Raw genomic sequence first — 20,830 nt, 5'->3', positions numbered from 1 at the left:
TTTAAGCTAACAGAAAGAGATTGTCCTACTTCAAAGGAGGATGCTGAGGAGATGGATATAGTTCCATATGCGTCAGCAGTTGGTAGCTTGATGTATGCTATGGTGTGTACTAGGCCAGATATAGCTCATGCGGTAAGTGTTGTTAGTCGGTTTATGTCAAATCCGGGTAAGAAGCATTGGGAAGCGGTTAAATGAATTATGAGATACTTACGAGGTACTTCAAAGTTAGGTATCACATTCGGAAATGGAGAGCCGGTGCTTGTTGGTTATACAGACTCAGATATGGCAGGAAACAAAGATAACATGAAATCCACTTCTGGATATTTGATGACTTTCGCAGGGGGAGCAGTTTCATGGCAATCAAGGTTACAAAAGTGTGTTGCATTGTCTACAACCGAGGCTGAGTATATGGCAGCAACAGAAGCGTGCAAAGAACTATTGTGGATGAAAAGGTTTCTACAAGACCTTGGGTTTAAGCAATCACGATATGTGGTTCTTTGTGATAATGAGAGTGCGATTCATTTGGCTAGAAATTCTATGTATCATAAGCGGACAAAACATATAGATGTGCGGTATCATTGGATTAGAGAACGTCTTGAAGATGGTTCGTTTGAACTTGATAAAGTTCACACCGATGATAATGGTTCCGACATGTTCACAAAGGCTTTAGCAAGTGAGAAGCTCAAGGTATGTTGCTCGATCGCTGGGATGGCGATTCCTTCCTCATAATTGGAAAGGGGGAGATTTGTTGGGTTTTGTTATTGGGTTTCCAAATATGAGTAAGTATTAACAAGCCCAAGCCCAACAAAATTAGGCCCATTGCTTGGTTGACTTGGTCAAGCATAGGAGGGCATCTTAAAACATCAAGTTGTAGCTGTTTTCATCATCAAGAGAGAAAGAAAGATCACAGAGAGATCAAGAAAAAGAGTCAAAACCCCAATTCCCGTCTACAGTGACAGCAGGCCAGAAAACCTTCGATCCCCGGAGATCCGACCGTTGAATCTTCTTCATTTTTGGGCTGTGTCTTCTTGACATCAGTGCCAACATTTTCAACCGTTGAATTCGTCTCAAGTGGTCTGTAGCTCGAGTTACAGCAGGTCGAACAGTAGCAGAATTTTGGGTGATGAAATTCTTCTTTTGTCTTTAATTGTTTCATATACTTGTTGATTATTGTTGTTCAAGAGTATGATGATGTTGTATACCTCTAGTTGATCTAGAGAAGGATTGTTGTATTGCTCTCTTTGTTGATGATAGTGGAATTTAAGTGGCTTACGAGTCCCGTGATTTTTACTCTCGATTTTGAGGGGTTTTCCACGTAAAAAGTCTCGTGTGTATTGTGTGTGCTCAATTATTTTGTATTTGCTGATTTGGGACAGAATTGGGGCTGATTTGTGGTGATTGTGGTATACCTTATTTGTTAGTTTTCTCACAGGTTCATATGGGTCGGGAAATGCTTGTCAAACGGGTTTGTTTCCGCTTTGTAGATTGCCCGTTGTGATTATTTTCCCATCAAGACGTCCCATTCCGAGTATATATCTTATATGTGAAAGACGTCCCATTCCCCGTGCTTTAAAATAGTTCTTCCTTTTCTTCTTCTTCTTCTTATCGTTATCTGGTGATGCTTTAGATTTGTTGTCAAGTTTCTTAAGTTCAAGACGTCTCATTACCCATGCTTTCAAATAGTTGTCAACTTCCCGGGCAAGTTCCGGGGGAAGGTTTTTTAATTGACCACGTAGATATTTAAATCTTTTGACAACTTCCTTACTATAATATTTGCCTTTATTATTCCTTGCTATGTCCTCTTCTGCCGGAGAGCTGACAGTGGATGTTCACAAAAACAAGTAATCAAAATCAAAATACACTTAATAAATTACAGAGTATGCAATAAAAAAATCAAAATCAAATACAAAAGCAGCCCGTGTGTGTGTGTGTGTACCTGGGTAAGAAACCAGAAGTAAGTGTGAGTGACCAAGAGTCAACGTGTCGAATGAAGCTGTTGTTATTACAGTTAGCAGCATCAACAAACACATCATACAACGACTGCGAACCTCCATAATAATCTCCCTTTACACAGAAGTTATAAACATTAACAGCTATACCCGCGTCTTTTAACTGGGTTCCATAAAATTTCGCTCCTTCACAACTGAAATCTGGAGGACTGGCAGGCAACAGCAAAAATAACATATTATTATTAACATATAATAATAATACTAATACTAATACTAGTAGTATAGATAAAAGTAGTTAGTAGTAGTCAGCTGAAACATTTAAGAATAATCAACATACACACATACATACCCTCCGGTAAGGAAAACTATCCTTTTTTCCATTGTTGGATAATCACGCACAAGTGTGAAGAAGCACGAAGTATGCGCTCTGCTAACCTTCAAATCACCCCCGGCGAAACCAAATGCACCTGAGAAACAAGGTGAAATTGTTTTTTTTTTTTTTAATAAATAAATAAAAATAAATATGATATCCTTGATATATAAAAAAAAAAAAAAAAAAAAAAAAAGCAGAAAGCTAACCTTTAGTGTGACGCATGATTTGATCAAGCTTGCTAGTAGGATAAAGCCAGACTTCCTTTTCAGTACCCAATGTCATCAGGCCTATAACATTCTTCCGATTTGTCTGCAAGAAAACAATTCCAACAATTGGTGATATATCAACACCACGGTTAGTTGTTAACCTAAATGAAAAAGAATATATAATAAAAATAAAATAAGATAAATAAATATATAATGGAAACATACAGAGATACGGCAAGTTTTATGTAGGGGAAAAACAACAGCAACGTTATATATATATATATATATATATATATATATATATATATATATATATATATATATATATATATATATATATATATATATATACACACACACACACACACGCCAACACAATTTGCTTTTAACCGAAACTTCAACAAAAAACTAAAAAAACAAAAATTAAATTAAATAAAAATACCTGTAGTTTCTCTTGGCAATACGATCGAACAAAATTAAGTTGAGCCTCATGACTAAATCGATGATAGCTTCCCCATCGAGAATTGTCAACACAGATCATAATAGCCTAGAATATCAACCAACTATGTTTGATTAGCAAAATTTGTAGATATAGATCGCAGAAAAATAAAGAGAGAAAACGAATTACCTCGGCCATTGGGAATGAAATTGACCAAACGTTTTAGATTGTAAACCCTAATATTTGAGCAAAGGGTGCACGCCAATGTTTCTCCTTTAGTTGCTGAACGCGTGTTGAGAATGCAAATCATGGTGATGTTAGTACCAATCCTGTTGAGGTTAGTGGTGTGGCTATTGGGCCCATTAAATTGGGCCGAAATAATAGGAAGCAGAAGAAATTGGATCGTGGCCCAGTAGCGGATTCTGTGCCTAATTGTTCTTTGAAGGATGGTTCTCCACAAGTTGACGTTGAGTCGGATAGTGTTAAGAAAGTTATCGATCCTTTGCTACCGAAAGTTAGGAAAAGAAAACAGAAAGGTAAGGCTTTAAATGAAGGGATGTCTTCAAGAGACGAAGAAGAAGCGGTGTCTATGAATGTTAACATATAACTACTTCGGATGATATGGATGCGGGCTCCTCGATTGCTAATAAAAAAGGTTTTTTTCAAGACTTGGTGGATTGGGGTGAGATTCCACCATGCGAGGGGGTTCGTATAAAAAGTAACTCGTCGAATATTATCACTTATAAGTTTCCGTCTCGTAGCGGTAAAGGCATCCATATTGATAAACTCGAGGAGATGACTTCACGTCCGGATAATCGGAATGACAAGGTTGTTTCCTAAGCGCGTGTGTCTTGTTAGCTGTTTTGTATTTTGGTTTATCGTGTTAGGATTTTTAGTCTTGTATTGTATCGTTTGATTAGGTGTGGGGTGCCATTTCGTTTGATATCATGTTTGATTGGTTGGCCGGTAGAGTTTTAGGCTCGAATAGAGTTTCTTATTTTTAGGCTTGCTCTTTTGTTTACTCTGTTCGAGCCTTATGGTCGTCGGTTGCGGTGTATCATGTTTTGGATCCTTCATTTATTGATGAAGGTATCTTTATTTTAATAGATAATCGTTATTTTTGTCACACACAAAAAAAAAAAAAAAAAAAAAAAAAATATCTTGCGAATGAAAATAAATTGGCTGTCGGCTTTTATCTAGATCCGCAAGCAATTTTAATTTACATCCTTCGAAAAATCAGCAATGTAATAGCCCCTAAGCAATTTTAATTTACCTCCTTAGCAAAATTTTGAGGGTAGTTTTTTTTAGGCATGAGTTACAACCCTTCCAGATTTCCTCAGTTTCCCAAAAACGATTGAAAGCATTTAAAAATTCGTCTTTAACCACTTTCCAATACATCTTAAAAAAATTCATATTAAAACTATCCGGGCCTGGCGCCTTAACCCCACCACAATCTTTTACGGCCGCAAGTATTTCACTAGCGGAAAATGGTAACTCCAAACAATTCGCATCCGTATCCGACAAACTGCACAAAAGAGGAGAGGTGAACCTGAAACGAAAAAAACGAGATTTGAAATGTTTGAATGCTTCTTCTTTATAATAGTAGGGTTTTCGTGCCAAACACCATTCAGATTTATTCCTCGAATATTGTTTTTATTCTTGCGTCTACGAATGACCGAGTGAAAGTATTTGCTATTTTCATCACCCTCGATTGCCCATTTAAATCTCGCCTTTTGTTTGAGGATATCTGACTTTTCCTTATCCTTTTGAAACCACAATTTTCGATTTTCAATCCAATCCGCCAATTCATCACTATTTAAATCCCGAGACTCGCCTTCCAATTCAATATCCGCAACCTTTTTCTTTAATTGTTCGATTTCGAGATTCAATGCATTATAATTCGGATTGCAAGTATCTTTTAAGCCAAGTTCTTTTATTAATTAAAGTATGGCGGAGTTTTTTCTTCTCTTTTTTCCTGTCATCCAGATGGGGACCAAAGTGCCCACCCGTAGGACCAAGATGGAAAGCAAGCAAAATTTTGGTGCATTCCGCTCCGGAAACACACCTTCGAATAGTACCATCAACACATCGCCGAAAAAGGTACGGGTCCTCCCAAAATTAGTGTTTAATGTCAATAAAGAATTTCCTTCTCTTTTGATGCGACCATATTTTTTCAAGAAACCCGCCCACAAGACAATTCGTGAAGTCAACATACCATGGCTAGTCACTCGCCTCTACTTTCATGAGATGTTCATCCGGAAAATTGTCTTGAATATTAGACTCATAAGTCTCATTGGATTTACATTCTAAAAAAATTTGGAACAAAAATGGTACAATATTCGCAATATTACTGCAAGGCTGATGACCACAACAGATTATGGACCAAGGACTTGACCATATTGATCTGCCATAATGGATGGATGAATCAATTGGATTACTAATCGGGTCAACGGATACATTTCTTGATCCAAAGAGTCATAATATTAGATCAGATCGGATCAGATCAGATCAGATTTGGATCCGGATCTAATTGATTGAATAGCTTACTGGGTGAGCGTTGAGACTCGAGCACCTATGGAAACTTATCGTCTAACAGAATCTGGAATCGGCAGGAATGGTCACTGGAATAGGTCTCAGCTATACGTTCAAGTTTCTATTCAACTGGAACACAAATTAATTCAACACATTTATCAAATTATTATAACTATCCATACATGGTAATTTGTGATAACTTACATCCCAGAGCATCAACAATAGTTTTACACTTTTACCTAGGTGAAAGTGTAAAACTAACGTATAATAAACAACTCAAACTAACCACCTCATATATATCAGTGGTTCTGATCCCTTTTCTACGAGATTTTGCGAGCGCTAAAACGTGTTATACATTAGATATACTAGATAGTAACCAAGTGTTTTCAAAAATACTCGTAACAACGCGTTTTAAATTCTGTAAATAAATAACGCTACGTGAAACATGAATATGCAACGCGAAAAGCCACGTCGCATTGCGCGGGCCGATATTTTTTCTAGTTAATATCAAAATGCATGACTAACTACCCTACACGTATAACCACCATTAGTTGTTAAAAATTTAACTTACGTGCCATTCAGGCATACTTTATACACTAAATCCTTTGTCGTTTTGATTGTATATCGCTTAATTAATTGATCGTTTGATTTAACCGCCCACTAAGGTTGGATTCGGGTTTTCTAATTTTTTTTTAGGCATTTGAGTCTGGTACACATAGGGATGGCAATGTATATCGATATATAGATGTATATGCATATGTTTTAGTACGTTTATATATATGTGTACCAGACTCAAATGCCTAAAAAAAATTAGAAAACCCGAATCCAACCTTAGTGGGCGGTTAAATCAAACGATCAATTAACTAAGCGATATACAATCAAAACGACAAAGGATTTAGTGTATAAAGTATGCCTGAATGGCACGTAAGTTAAATTTTTAACAACTAATGGTGGTTATACGTGTAGGGTAGTTAGTCATGCATTTTGATATTAACTAGAAAAAATATCGGCCCGCGCAATGCGACGTGGCTTTTCGCGTTGCATATTCATGTTTCACGTAGCGTTATTTATTTACAGAATTTAAAACGCGTTGTTACGAGTATTTTTGAAAACACTTGGTTACTATCTAGTATATCTAATGTATAACACGTTTTTAGCGCTCGCAAAATCTCGTAGAAAAGGGATCCGAACCACTGATATATATGAGGTGGTTAGTTTGGGTTGTTTATTATACGTGTATGTATATGTATTTAGTATAATAATATCAAATTATTATAACTATCCATACATGGTAATTTGTGATAACTTGCATCCCAGAGCATCAACAATAGTTTTACACTTTTACCTAGGTGAACCCAGTATGCTTGCAAAATTTGGATGTATCTATAGGCAGAAACAAGTAAACAGAAACTCAACCGTGATCAAATTAAAGAACCTTTGACTACATAACGTCTTCCCTAATATTCTATTAAAATCTTAATCTATGTTTAAACAACATAAAAAACAAACAAAATGAAAGCAAAAATACAGATCTCAACAGCTGAAACACTAACCCATTAATGCTCCAGAAGTTCACTTCATCAACTCATCTTTTATATCATCTTTTCAATCATTTCATTATCCGCACCAACACTAGAAGAACAAGATCTGATAAATAAACATATATAATAAATAACTACTATTATAAATTATAACGAATATTAGGGGGAAAATTTCTCAGACATACACTGACCATAATCTCAATCTTCTTCTTCTTCTTCTTCAGAAGCTTCATTCAGCCATTGGATGAACTTTTCGGATTGCTTGACAAAAACCTTATCAGATTCATCTGCATCTTCTTTTTCATTTGCCCAGTTAAGAATAGCTTCTTCTTGTATAATATCTTTATCGTACAAAAGATGCAAGATTTGTACAAACAACGGACTGTACTCTTTACCAGACTCCATACATATTTCTTCAAATTTCATTATCACTTCAATTTCATCATCTATACCTTGAAGATAAGGCTTCAATAATTTCCCACAACGTGACATCACATCGTTCACATTCTTGACCAAATCTGCAGCTGACTTATGTGGCGTATCGAGTGCTAGTTTCATCATAGAGTAGAACAATGCACTAGCACAGTTCTCAAGAGCCATATTGTATGACAAACGAAGTGAGTTGACTTCTAGGATTACATGGTCTTCTTTGACATTTTCATGAACGGCCCTTAAGAAAGTCGCCTCAACCTCTTTTTCAAAATACTGAGATTCGTCTTTAATCTCATCATCAGATTCGGTACCCGATTCTCTTCCATCGGGCAGTGGGTTAAACGGGTCATCTTGAAGGCCCATTTCAACATCATCATATGCTTTTTTAACAAGCTCTTTGAGTTTTAATGCAGATATTGGTGCAACCGAATGCCTCCATTCTTCTTCATGGTCAACTTCACTGGTTGACCAAATGAATCCACACCCTCCGTTACCGATTTCAGATGAATCCCAGTCATTAGTGGACCCCCCATTCTCATCACTATTATTATCAGCGTATTCAAGCTCCTCATCACTATCTTGTATTACAGGCTGAGGGAGTAAAGAAACTTTAGAATAAGCAGGAACAACAAAATCTGGTCCAACAACCACCTTAAAAGACAAAACGACACCCGGTTCAAGAACCGATCCAGATTTCATAACAACCCCATCACATAATATACCATGCATTAGTCTACATTCATCTTCTATAATCACATTCTTCCATATATAGCAACCATCAATGAAAACGTTCGACCCAATTTTACAACCATCCCCAACAACAGAATTCTTTATAACCGTGTTGTCACCAATAATACTTCCTTTCCCGATAAATGTAAACGGGCCCACTTGGGCTGACCTTGATTGTGATATTTCGGGCCCACGATAGATGCCATTACGGTCAACTTCAATAGATGTATTGGTTGAAATCTGTACATCAGGCACTATAGGATACGTCCATCTCTGAATTATATCTTTACTTATTGAATCATAGCTTTTGAAATTATCAATCCTAGCAGCATAATCTGAATGAATCTCATAAGTGAAAATCTTATAACCCATAATATCGTCAACAAGTAACCCTTTAACAAAGTGACGACGTAAATGCTGATAATCAAAATTGTCTGTAAAAAGACTAAGGACTTCAGGCGAGCATATGTCTATGTAACAATCTTGTTTGTCATTGTGTAGAAAAATTGAAGGACTTTCAGCAATAAATGACTTATCGAGAGTCAACGTTCCTTTCAGATCATCAGCTTTATCCTCGTAATAAAGGAGCTGTTTTGTAGATGGATCGATTGCCATGATTAATTCATCGGTTCCGAGTCGTGTTTGACTCGTAACCCGAGATGGTTTTGACTTTTTTATAACCATAGTCATCACAGCATTTGTATCCTTTCGCCTTCTTTGTTTGTGTTCATCAAGTGCTTGTTTAAGCATCATGTTGCTTACTGTATCTCCACTAATTAGGATAAAATCACCACTAATCACATTACGCTCGTAGATTAGGCGTAAAGCATCACCGGCACTAATACAGTTAAGCGATTCAATTGTCGTGACGGAAAAGTTGGGTCGATTGACCCATTCTGATTTTTCCAAGTAATTGATTATTTGCTTGGAATGAGAACAACAAAAGACGAAAACTTCTTCAACATCTGCAGATTCGAGCCATGTTAATGTGTAATCAATCATAGGTGTGTTGACTAATGGTAAAAGTACTTTTGGGCATTCAAGAGTGATCGGTCGAAACTTTGTAGTAAAACTATCAGCTAATAGAATGGCTTGCAAAGGATCACGCCTTAAATCCTCTACAGTATCATCTTGTTTTACACCTTTCTTAGCTCCCATTGTTAAAAGCTTAAATTTTTTCACCTGCAATCAAATAAATCAACATGTATCAGTGTTTATTATAAAAAAAAAATCCTCAACTAGGCTTTAAGAAAAAGGTGCTTAGCAGGACTAGTTTCCATTCATTCATTTACAAATAAATAAACTGTACATATTTAGAAGATATAATACAAGTAAAAAAAGGTCAAAGCTTGTAAAAGTTTGATCTATAACGGTTTAAGATTTACATGTAAATACACAAAACAAATATCTAAATTAATAACATAATAAATACTTGCTAATTACCAATGAAGTAAAAAACAAATATTGCAAGCAATTATCAATGTAAGGTACCATACAAATACTCAAATCCCCCATTAAAACCCTATATTCATATACGGAGTACAACCCTAATTCATATAACCAACAACAACAATACTCAAACCCGGATATAAGAAAAACTCGATAATCAAATTACACATAAGAAACTGTAAATTAATCTTAATTAATAAAATTAGAAATAGTAGAATGATGCAGATTATGACAAAGGCGTCTGATTGAAGAAAATAATGTTACGTATGAAGAGAATAAGAACCTGACGACGGAGTACAAAAAACGGTGACGGTGAAATCTCAACGGGAAGATATGGTAGATTAAGGCAACCGCACGGTGGAGATAGCGGTGAGAGCTGAAAACGTAGTAGCAGCAGCAAGCAAAGAATTCGTGTGTCAATTGTAAGGAGTAAAACATAAACTTAAGAAGAAGAAAAAAAGAAAGTCGAATGGTTATGTTATCGAGTATTTACTTATTATTTACCTTTTTTTATGGGTTGTGGTTTTCATTGGAGGGCATTATTTTTATGGACATCAGTAATCAGTTTGGAATTATTCGGTCTGACTTAACTATCTATGCGTTTATCTTTCGTTAGTTGCATAACCCATCTCAAACTATTGTCCTGGTAGATACTTTAGTTCAGGGATAACATTGAGTACAATGTTGCAGCTCAGAGGAATCGAACTCCTGACCTTTCGCTAAAAGAGTTAGGTCACTACCAGTTAAGCTATAAGCCTACAACTCAATGTTAATTTTGAGGGCATTATTATTTTGATAAATAAATAAATACTGACTATGAATCTGGATTTGTGTTGTACAAATACCAAATGTGTATAAGCATAGTGAATTTATTAAATTAAGTGATAAAAATATGACCATTCTTTTATTTGTTATCCACGAGTTCTGGTATTGTTCAATATAACAATCTTGTAAGCAGGGACGACAATGGATCGGATATGGATCGGGTGATGCCGTATCCATATCCATATCCATTTAGTTTTTATTCATCCATATCCATCTCCATATCCATTTAGTTTCAGGTTATCCATCCATATCCATATCCAATGGATTTAGCGGGTTAATGGATATCCAATGGATGTTAAAAAAATGTTATAATATTTTCTAATATTCGATTAAAATAAAAAAGTAGTACAACAAAAATAAATATAACATGACATAATTAAAATATATCCATAAGAATGTGTAATCGAAGATATAACAAAATTTTTTTATTTTTACTATAAAACATAGATTATGAAAAATTATATATGAAATTTGTAAGTTTATATTATTATTTATACATATTTTATTGTAATATATTATAGTTATTTAATTATGGGTTGAAAGAAATATGTAAATTTAACGGTAAATAAACTTGTAATAGTATATATGTATGCATATATCTATATTTATATATTTGTATATGTATTTCGGGTGCTAATGGATATATCCATGGATGAAACTTTTCATCCATATCCATATCCATATCCATATCCGTTAAGGTTCATCCGTATCCGTATCCATTTAGGTTCATCCATATCCATCACGAAGCGGGTGGATCGGGTGGATATCCATCGGATCGGGTGGCCATTGCCATCCCTACTTGTAAGTACCCCAAACTTCGGGAGTATTATAGTAATTTGGTTTTGTGGACAAAATATTATATGTAACACCCTGATTTTTTTTTAATCACACTGGAAGTAAGTACAATTACCAAAATAACCTTAATTAATGTTTACAAACCATTGTTGAAAAATCAACTTAATTATCATTCCTTACAACATTCCAAACGACGGTGTTACATAAAAACAGTACAAACGAGACAACATCAGAGTTTAGTCTATAGTCAAACATGTTGTGACGATCGCTCTAAATTCATATGGACGAACACGTCATTCATTGATTTCATTGCGAGATATTTGACCTCTATATGATACGTTTTGTAAACATTGCATTCTTTTGAAAAGGCACACCATAAATGAATATTTAAATCAAATGTTTTCGACATCTGATGATTTCTACATATAGACAATCACCGTATATAATAGTTTACAATAGTACTTCCGTTGACAATGCAGTCAAAATAAGGTACATGATGATCAATTGGTGAATGCAACTTTTTCTTGAAAAATATGTCATATAAGACTCCATGCACATAGCTTGTCTATCATATAAGCAAACAGCGGAAGACTTCTAGGGAACCTGAGAATAAACATGTTTAAAAGTGTCAACACAAAGGTTGGTGAGTTCATAGTTTTAATGTTTCGCATAATTCGTATATAAAGGTGGATCACAAGATTTCAGTTGTTTCATTCGAAACGTTTATCAAAATATTCTACGAAATTGAGCACCCTGGTAACTAAACTTAACGTATATATAATTTGTACCCTTTGTATAATCATCTTAATAATACACGCAAACCAACGTGTACGCTTCTCAAATAGCATACGTCCGTTAAAAGGCTAGTGCTCTAGCTCGGACGGGGATATCAAGCCCTATGGATCCATATACTACTACTCGCGCCCACCAGTTCTTATAACTGGCAGTTACTAGTTACCAAAGCTAAGGGATTTTCGGTTCAAACTCAGTATAGAATTTAGTATGTACTTTTATACATTGTTTAAAATAAAGTGCATGTATTCTCAGCCCAAAAATATATATTGCAAAAGCAATTAAAAAGGGAGCAAATGAAACTCACCTTAGCAGCACATAAAGTTGTTCATCGTAATGTGACCGAAACTCGGTATATCAAATAATCGTAGATCTCAACCTAGAGAACATATGTTGGTCAATAAATGTCTATCAAGCTAGGTCAGGTCATAGTGTATCACAATCCTAATGCTCGAAATTGACATACAAAAGTTATTCAAAGTTGTTTCAAAAAGTCAATTTTGACAATAGTTCAACAAACGAGACGTACCTTATATAAGGATTCATTTACTCGGTTGGTAATATTCAAAAATCCATTTTATCAATCTCGTAAACAAGTTGTTTAAGTATTAATTGCAGATTCAAAAAGCAATTCCAATTAATGTCAATTATAATTCAGTTGACCATATCTTTTGATTCGTTCCTCGAAACTATTCGATATCTAAATGAAAAGTTATTGATTTTTCGCCAGCTTTCCGAAAACATGTATATCATATACCTTTTACCCGTAATATATGTATTTAATTCGTGATTTATTATAAACTGTTTAACGATGAAATTTAGCAATAAAGCATGTATAAATATATACACTCGAGCACTAGTATGTATACACTATTAATTTATAAAATATAAAATATAAATGCTTACGTATTAATATTGAGATTCAATATTGTAGAAAAGTACGTAGACGTAACGGAGATGATAAACACTAAGTTTGATTCACAATTATACCCCCGAACATTACCCATAACCTCCTTGGCAATAACCCATAATTTCCTTAGCTTTAATTCACTCGAAAATCATTTTTGAAATCGTTTGAACATGACCTCGTCGTAGTATTTTATGTATAATACTAATAAAAATAATATTAATACTACTGATAATAATAAGATTAATATTAATAATAATCTTTAATAATAATATTATAATAATTATAATAATAATATTAATAATATAAATAATATAAATATTACGGAGTATATATCTATATCTGTGTAAGTGTGTGTGATGTTCGAGCAAAACAATTGAATTTATAGTACCTTTTCTGAAAAAGCACCCCATGCGATCGCATGGGATTTGTGCTTCAAGGCCATGCGATCGCATGGCCCTCTGATCCAGCTCACAAACTTTTAACTTTTTGTTTGTCGACATAATTTTATATAATATATATAATATATTTAATTTATATAATTAATTATATATTATATTAAATTCACATGCATAGTTGACTTGTAATTTTAGTTCCGATAAGTCGTACGTCATCACTCGACTTATGTCCAGGTTCCGGTTTTTCAAATGTCCTTTCGTACGCTGAGAAAACTTGTATTTTACATTTCGTGTCACGTACCTTTGTCAAAATATAGCCTTAAATTATCCCTAAACTATACCACTCAAAGTATATCTTAAACTTTCGAGTATTTTGATCATTTACTTCTATAAATCATCGTCTCGCTATTTGTTAATATATATATATAATAACAATTCGTTTTTATGTCCAAGTTAATATTATATTTTATCGTATTGTTAAATGTATATTTTTGATATTAATAAACGTTTTTTAAAATACATATCGCAAGTTATTCATATATCTAATTCCAACAGTTGATATTCCTTATTATTGTATGTGTCCAAATTATGTTATTTAAACAAACACTTTACCATTTATTCCGAATACCGTTAAGAATGAATGATTTCCCAAATCAACGTGGACCTTACAACAGAGACCCGTAAAAATATCATAATCCTTAAGAGACTCAATAATTATCTTTTAATTCAATCGTTTGGCATAATCTTTTAACTCTGTATCTAAATATATCAATTAGATAATCAAACCAATAAGTTTAATGCACAGTATCATATACTCAACACTTTGTTACGTTTTCAAGTTATGGTATATATATGTATCTATTTATCTATAATTGTTCGTGAATCGTTGAGAACAATCGAAATGTAATTGAATAGTTCAAAAATTTTGAGATTCAACTTTACAGACTTTGCTTATCGTGTCGGAAACGTTAAAGATTAAGTTTAAATTTGGTCAAAAATTTCCGGGTCATCACAGTACCTACCCGTTAAAGAAATTTCGTCCCGAAATTTGAGTGAGGTCGTCATGGCTGACAATAAAAATATTTTCATGACGAATATGAGTTGGTAAATAGAATTTTATCACCATTGAATAATACGGATAAAACAATCCGATTACTCGAAGCATATGAGAGAAGTTATCGTAATAGAGTGAAATGGAGAATAGAGATTCGTCTTATCTCTTGATGTAGTAACGATTGATTTCCGGAATTTAAGGAATAGAAAATCTTCATAATTTAAATAAGAATTTGATTCTTCAGAATTTAAGGAAATTAGGATTTCCTTTGATTAAATGCGTAATCTGCCTCGATTGCTATGTCTGATATTTTGCTATAAATTAACCTCTTCCGTTTCATTTATTTTCACCACTCCTATAATCTTCTTTCTTATTTCATACTTACAAAAGATTTGTGAAAATGCTTCATCCAGTTCTGATTTTTGATATTTTCTTGGCTATCATATCATTCATTCTTCTTTTTCATCTGCCACCAGAGGAGGTTATTTTCTTCTACTATTACCTTGGGGTTATATTGTTTTTCATTCTCCCGTGTCTTTATATTGCTATACGCATTGATATACACGGTTTGTAATTTCGGGGTTGTTTTCGGGCTTTATATTTTCCATTATATTTCGGAGCTTCATGCTTTCGTTTTCTCTTCCCGACTTTAAGTCAAGCGAATAATGGTCCAAAATTCGTAGGTATGGATTTTGAAATGAACATAATTAATGTTCTAAGAAAGAAACGGTAATGGCACAATCTGAAATGTCCCGTTCATATTGATTATAAACGTTCCATATTAATTGATTTCGTTGCGAGGTTTTGACCTCTATATGAGACGTTTTTCAAAGACTGCATTCATTTTTAAAACAACCATAACCTTTATTTTATCAATAAAGGTTTCAAAAGCATTACGTAGATTATCAAATAATGATAATCTAAAATATACTGTTTACACACGACCATTACATAATGGTTTACAATAGAAATATATTACATCGACATATATTTCTTGAATACAGTTTTTACATAATATCATACAAACATGAACTCAAAATCTTGTCCTTATTTTAGTATGCAACAGCGGAAGCTCTTAATATTCACCTGAGAATAAACATGCTTTAAACGTCAACAAAAATGTTGGTGAGTTATAGGTTTAACCTATATATATATCAAATCGTAACAATAGACCACAAGATTTCATATTTCAATATACATCCCATACATAGAGATAAAAATCATTCATATGGTGAACACCTGGTAACCGACATTAACAAGATGCATATATAAGAATATCCCCAGGACACCCTTCGGATATGATATAAATTTCGAAGTACTAAAGCATCCGGTACTTTGGATGGGGTTTGTTAGGCCCAATAGATCTATCTTTAGGATTCGCGTCAATTAGGGTGTCTGTTCCCTAATTCTTAGATTACCAGACTTAATAAAAAGGGGCATATTCGATTTCGATAATTCAACCATAGAATGTAGTTTCACGTACTTGTGTCTATTTTGTAAATCATTTATAAAACCTGCATGTATTCTCATCCCAAAAATATTAGATTTTAAAAGTGGGACTATAAATCGCTTTCACCAAATATCACTTCGTCGAGAATTTGACTTGGCCACGGGTTGATTCACGAACCTATAACAATATATACATATATCAAAATATGATCGAAATATATTCACAATATTTTCTTTATTACGTGTTAATGATTTTAGCGGTCCGATGTTAGAAGTCCACAATTGATCGTACATGAATAATTTAATATATATATCTTGAATCAATCCACGACCCAGTGTATACATATCTCAGTATTGATCACAACTCAAACTATATATATTTTGGAATCAACCTCAACCCTGTATAGCTAACTCCAACATTCACATATAGAGTGTCTATGGTTGTTCCGAAATATATATAGATGTGTCGACATGATAGGTTGAAACATTGTATACGTGTCTATGGTATCTCAAGATTATATAATATACAATACAAGTTGATTAAGTTATGGTTGGAATAGATTTGTTACCAATTTTCACGTAGCTAAAATGAGTAGTTTTTACCAATTTTGTTTTGCTCGCCATTTCTTCGTTTCTAATCCGTTTTGAGTTATTTAAGTGGCCACGGTTTCGTATTGAACTTTAATTTATGAAACTAAACAGAAAAGATATAGGTTTATAGTCGGAAATACAAGTTACAAGTCGTTTTTGAAAGAGGTAGTCATTTTCGTCGAAAGAACGACATCTTGATGACTGTTTTGAAAAACATACTTTCACTTTGAGTTTAACCATGATTTTTGGATATGGTTTCATGTTCATAAGAAAAATTATTTTCCCAAAAGTATAGCTTTTAAATCAAAGTTTTTCATAGTTTTTAATTATCCAAACCAAAACAGCCCCCGGTTGTAACTATGACGGCGTAAATCCGGTTTTATGGTGTTTATCGTGTTTTCGGGTTTTAAATCATTAAGTTAGCATATCATATAGATATAGAACATCTGTATAGTTGATTTTAAAAGTGTAGTTAGAAGGATTAACTTTATTTGCGAACAAGTTTAGAATTAACTAAACTATGTTCTAGTGATTACAAGTTTACCACTTCGAATATGATAGCTTTTCATGTATGAATCGAATGATGTTATGAACATAATTACTACCTTAAGTTCCTTGGATAAACCTACTGGAAAATAGAAAAATAGATCTAGCTTCAATGGATCCTTGGATGGCTCGAAGTTCTTGAAGCAGAATCATGACACGAAAACAAGTTCAAGTAAGATCATCACTCGAAATAAGATTGTTATAGTTATAGAAATTGAACCAAAGTTTGAATATGAGTATTACCTTATATTAGAAAGATATCTTACTGTAAATAAAAAAGATTTCTTGAGGTTGGATGATCACTCTACAAGATTGGAAGTAAGCTAGCAAACTTGGAAGTATTCTTGATTTTATGAAACTAGAACTTGTAGAATTTATGAAGAACACTTAGAACTTGAAGATAGAACTTGAGAGAGATAAATTAGATGAAGAAAATTGAAGAATGAAAGTATTTGTAGGTGTTTTTGGTCGTTGGTGTATGGATTAGATATAAAGGATATGTAATTTTGTTTTCATGTAAATAAGTCATGAATGATTACTCATATTTTTGTAATTTTATGAGATATTTCATGCTAGTTGCCAAATGATGGTTCCCACATGTGTTAGGTGACTCACATAGGCTGCTAAGAGCTAATCATTGGAGTGTATATACCAATAGTACATACATCTAAAAGCTGTGTATTGTACGAGTACGAATACGGGTGCATACGAGTAGAATTGTTGATGAAACTGAACGAGGATGTAATTGTAAGCATTTTTGTTAAGTAGAAGTATTTTGATAAGTGTCTTAAAGTCTTTCAAAAGTGTATGAATACATATTAAAACACTACATGTATATACATTTTAACTGAGTCGTTAAGTCATCGTTAGTCGTTACATGTAAGTGTTGTTTTGAAACCTTTAGGTTAACGATCTTGTTAAATGTTGTTAACCCAATGTTTATAATATCAAATGAGATTTTAAATTATTATATTATCATGATATTATGATGTATGAATATCTCTTAATATGATATATATACATTAAATGTCGTTACAACGATAATCGTTACATATATGTCTCGTTTCAAAATCATTAAGTTAGTAGTCTTGCTTTTACATATGTAGTTCATTATTAATATACTTAATGATATGTTTACTTATCATAATATCATGTTAACTATATATATATCCATATATATGTCATCATATAGTTTTTACAAGTTTTAACGTTCGTGAATCACCGGTCAACTTGGGTGGTCAATTGTCTATATGAAACCTATTTCAATTAATCAAGTCTTAACAAGTTTGATTGCTTAACATGTTGGAAATATTTAATCATGTAAATATCAATTTCATTTGATATATAAAAACATGGAAAAGTTCGGGTCACTACACAATCTGACTTGTCAAATTACCAGAATACCTCAAAAAAGACCGAATCATCAAGAAAAATATTTTCTTGATATGTTTAGAGGCTTTATAGAATGAAAGAGTTATGTAACATGGTTCATGATGAGGGTATGATCTGTGAACCTTTATCACATTCCATTAGAAACTCAGCATGACTTACTGTAATATAATCAAATTGATCAAGTGTCATTATATTATACTAACTCATGCTTCAATTCCCAACACTACTTCAAAAACATCCATTTTTCGAAATTTTCAGAAATTAGAAACTAAAATACTTTCTTTTATGATGTAACACAGATAGCGTGAAGAGATAAATGATTTCAGATAAGAATAGTTATGAAAATATCTTCAGAAATATGGAGGATATTTATAATGGAAGATACGATGATATCTTAGAATTTCTAATATCAGAGGATGATGCGGAAAATCTGTCTGTGAAGGTTTAGAATAAGAAGTAAGATTCTTACTAATGGTTTCAGCAGACACTGAATCATTTAGATTCTTTGAAGGTAGATTTCGTCCTTGTGATTTGTCTACAGCTTCCTTCATACTTTGCTCAACCCGTTTTTCAGTTTCAAACCTTCTCTTTTTCTGTGCTTTTCCAACACACTACTCTTTATCATCAAACATTCGACTGTTAAAGTCGTTTATAGTTTTTGCTGCTTCATCAACATTTTTCCAAAATTCGTAGAACTAGTTTCGTAGTTTGGGGTGTTTTTCAGAAACTTCACATTCGAAGTATGTAAGTCCAAGAGGTAGACGTTATATGTACACATATAACTGTTGGCGTAGACGTGCTGCAAGATTTCAAAATACTGATTGCTAATTCCCGGTGGTTGGTATGGAAATTATTGTTACAAGATGTGGATGAGTACATGATAGGGTTTCAATGAGTATTAGAATTTTTCGAAAGGTCAAGGATTAATAAAGTTGTTTGGTAAATTTACTGCTAATGTGGCGGAACATGAAAGGTTCCCCAGTAACAAAACGTATATATCAAGGTTACAATAAGGCTTAATCTGAAAAGTTGAAGTTGACTGGTTGGAAGTGTGATAAAACTGGATACTTTGAAAAGAAATTGCAAGATTATTTTCGGTAATAACAATGCTAAAGGATCTTTCACCGTTTTGAAGTCAAAGTATAACTTTGAAAGATGTAGAGATCTAAGAATGATGTCACTTGTTAAATCTTGACTTGGATTCTGCTCTGTCAATATTAGAATATGTAATTGAATTTGTATGGAAACGATTGTATATCGCTGTGAGCATAGTTAATAATTTTTGAATCAAAATTGTAGAATGTACAGTGTAACATATTAATTGCGAACTTATATATTTCCCGAGTATTACCTACCCGTTAAAGATTTCACAATTAATACTTTGTACAAAAGAATTTTTATTACCGTCTTTATGAAAATATATGTATGTATATTTTCTTCAGATGTTACACAGATTTAATGAGTTAATATCATATTAAGCTCATTTAATTTTCGGCTTGACTTAGAAATGATTAATCTCTAAAACGTTAAAGATTACATAATTTTTGCGGAGTATTTCGCTAATGTAATCAAAACTTCATTATTTATTCTTATTGATATTCCTCGGTGAAGGATGTTGGTGCTCGTGGAATTTTTGTGAAGCTTACAAGGCACAGATGATGTTTTCTGAAAAGTTTCGAGTATATTGAAATTGAAAATGTAAAATTAATTATGTAATTGATTAATACACTTGGTTTATTATGAAATGGAATTCATGGAGTTGAAATGGAGATTGTAGTTAACAATGGTTAAGTTGTTAAGGAAGGATGTACATCATTGCATATTAGTAATATGAACTAACCGAGTAGTACCTACCAGTTAAGATTCACACGTAATAGCTTAGTACGAAAATATTTATTTTGATTTCAAAATTCATATATATTAAATATACATAAAATTTCTTCAGGGGAAATGAGTTAATACTTCATCGGTTATTGTTGCTGGTATTTATTGGTAACTACGGTGCGTATGACGTTGATGCTCGTGGAACAGATTGTGAAGTTGAGGTTTGCGATGCAGATGTTGTTGGTGGTGGTAATGGTACTGTTGGTGTTGTTGTCGGTGGTACTGTTGATGCCGGTGATGCTGCTGGTGCTTGTAACCTTTGCACCATATTCTCCAAAGCCACTACCCGAGCGCGAAGCTCGTTGACTTCTTCTATTACACCGGGATGATTGTAGGTTTGGACGAGCGGACGAATAAGATTTAGAATGTGAGATAGTATATAATCATGACTAGATACTCTGGAAATGAGAGAGAAAATGGTATTACGAACAGGCTCGCCGGTAAGTGCTTCAGGTTCTTCGCCAAGAGGGCAATGTGGTGGATGGAAGGGATCGCCTTCTTCTTGTCTCCAATGACTAAGTAGATTACGAACCTGTGACAACCCGGA

The 20,830-nt window shown here is 33.5% G+C and overlaps 2 protein-coding genes across 2 annotated transcripts; both read right to left on the bottom strand.

Moving 5' to 3' along the window:
• Positions 1 to 1,457: 1,457 nt before the first annotated feature.
• LOC139857894 (26S proteasome non-ATPase regulatory subunit 4 homolog) lies at positions 1,458 to 3,531 on the bottom strand. Its single transcript, XM_071846745.1, has 6 exons — positions 3,157 to 3,531; positions 2,971 to 3,075; positions 2,529 to 2,631; positions 2,299 to 2,416; positions 1,937 to 2,158; positions 1,458 to 1,815 (listed from the first exon to the last, which is right to left on the bottom strand). The coding sequence occupies exons 1-6, from the start codon at positions 3,163 to 3,165 to the stop codon at positions 1,458 to 1,460; spliced, it is 915 nt and encodes a 304-aa protein (XP_071702846.1). The 5' UTR covers positions 3,166 to 3,531.
• A 3,368-nt stretch (positions 3,532 to 6,899) lies between these two features.
• On the bottom strand, positions 6,900 to 10,066 carry LOC139857513 (translation initiation factor eIF2B subunit epsilon-like). The gene is made up of 3 exons (XM_071846293.1): positions 9,934 to 10,066; positions 7,232 to 9,383; positions 6,900 to 7,131 (listed from the first exon to the last, which is right to left on the bottom strand). Exon 2 carries the CDS (start codon positions 9,357 to 9,359, stop codon positions 7,239 to 7,241), a length of 2,121 nt encoding a protein of 706 aa, XP_071702394.1. The 5' UTR covers positions 9,360 to 9,383; positions 9,934 to 10,066; the 3' UTR covers positions 6,900 to 7,131; positions 7,232 to 7,238.
• Positions 10,067 to 20,830: the final 10,764 nt, after the last annotated feature.

This window comes from Rutidosis leptorrhynchoides, chromosome 7 (assembly GCF_046630445.1).
Source record: "Rutidosis leptorrhynchoides isolate AG116_Rl617_1_P2 chromosome 7, CSIRO_AGI_Rlap_v1, whole genome shotgun sequence".
NCBI classification, from domain to species: domain Eukaryota; kingdom Viridiplantae; phylum Streptophyta; class Magnoliopsida; order Asterales; family Asteraceae; genus Rutidosis; species Rutidosis leptorrhynchoides.
The sequence above is the reverse complement of the archived record's forward strand: the minus strand, read 5'-3'. Positions and strand labels throughout refer to the sequence as shown.

Excerpts from the sequence above, each read along its gene's own strand:
- LOC139857894 (XM_071846745.1), bottom strand. Across the intron at positions 2,632-2,970 it reads ATTGCCAAGAGAAACTACAG|ACAAATCGGAAGAATGTTAT; the intron begins GTATTTTTATTT and ends GTTTTCTTGCAG. Across the intron at positions 2,417-2,528 it reads AATCATGCGTCACACTAAAG|GTGCATTTGGTTTCGCCGGG; the intron begins GTTAGCTTTCTG and ends CTTGTTTCTCAG.
- LOC139857513 (XM_071846293.1), bottom strand. The coding sequence starts at position 9,359 with ATGGGAGCTAAGAAAGGTGTAAAACAAGATGATACTGTAGAGGATTTA.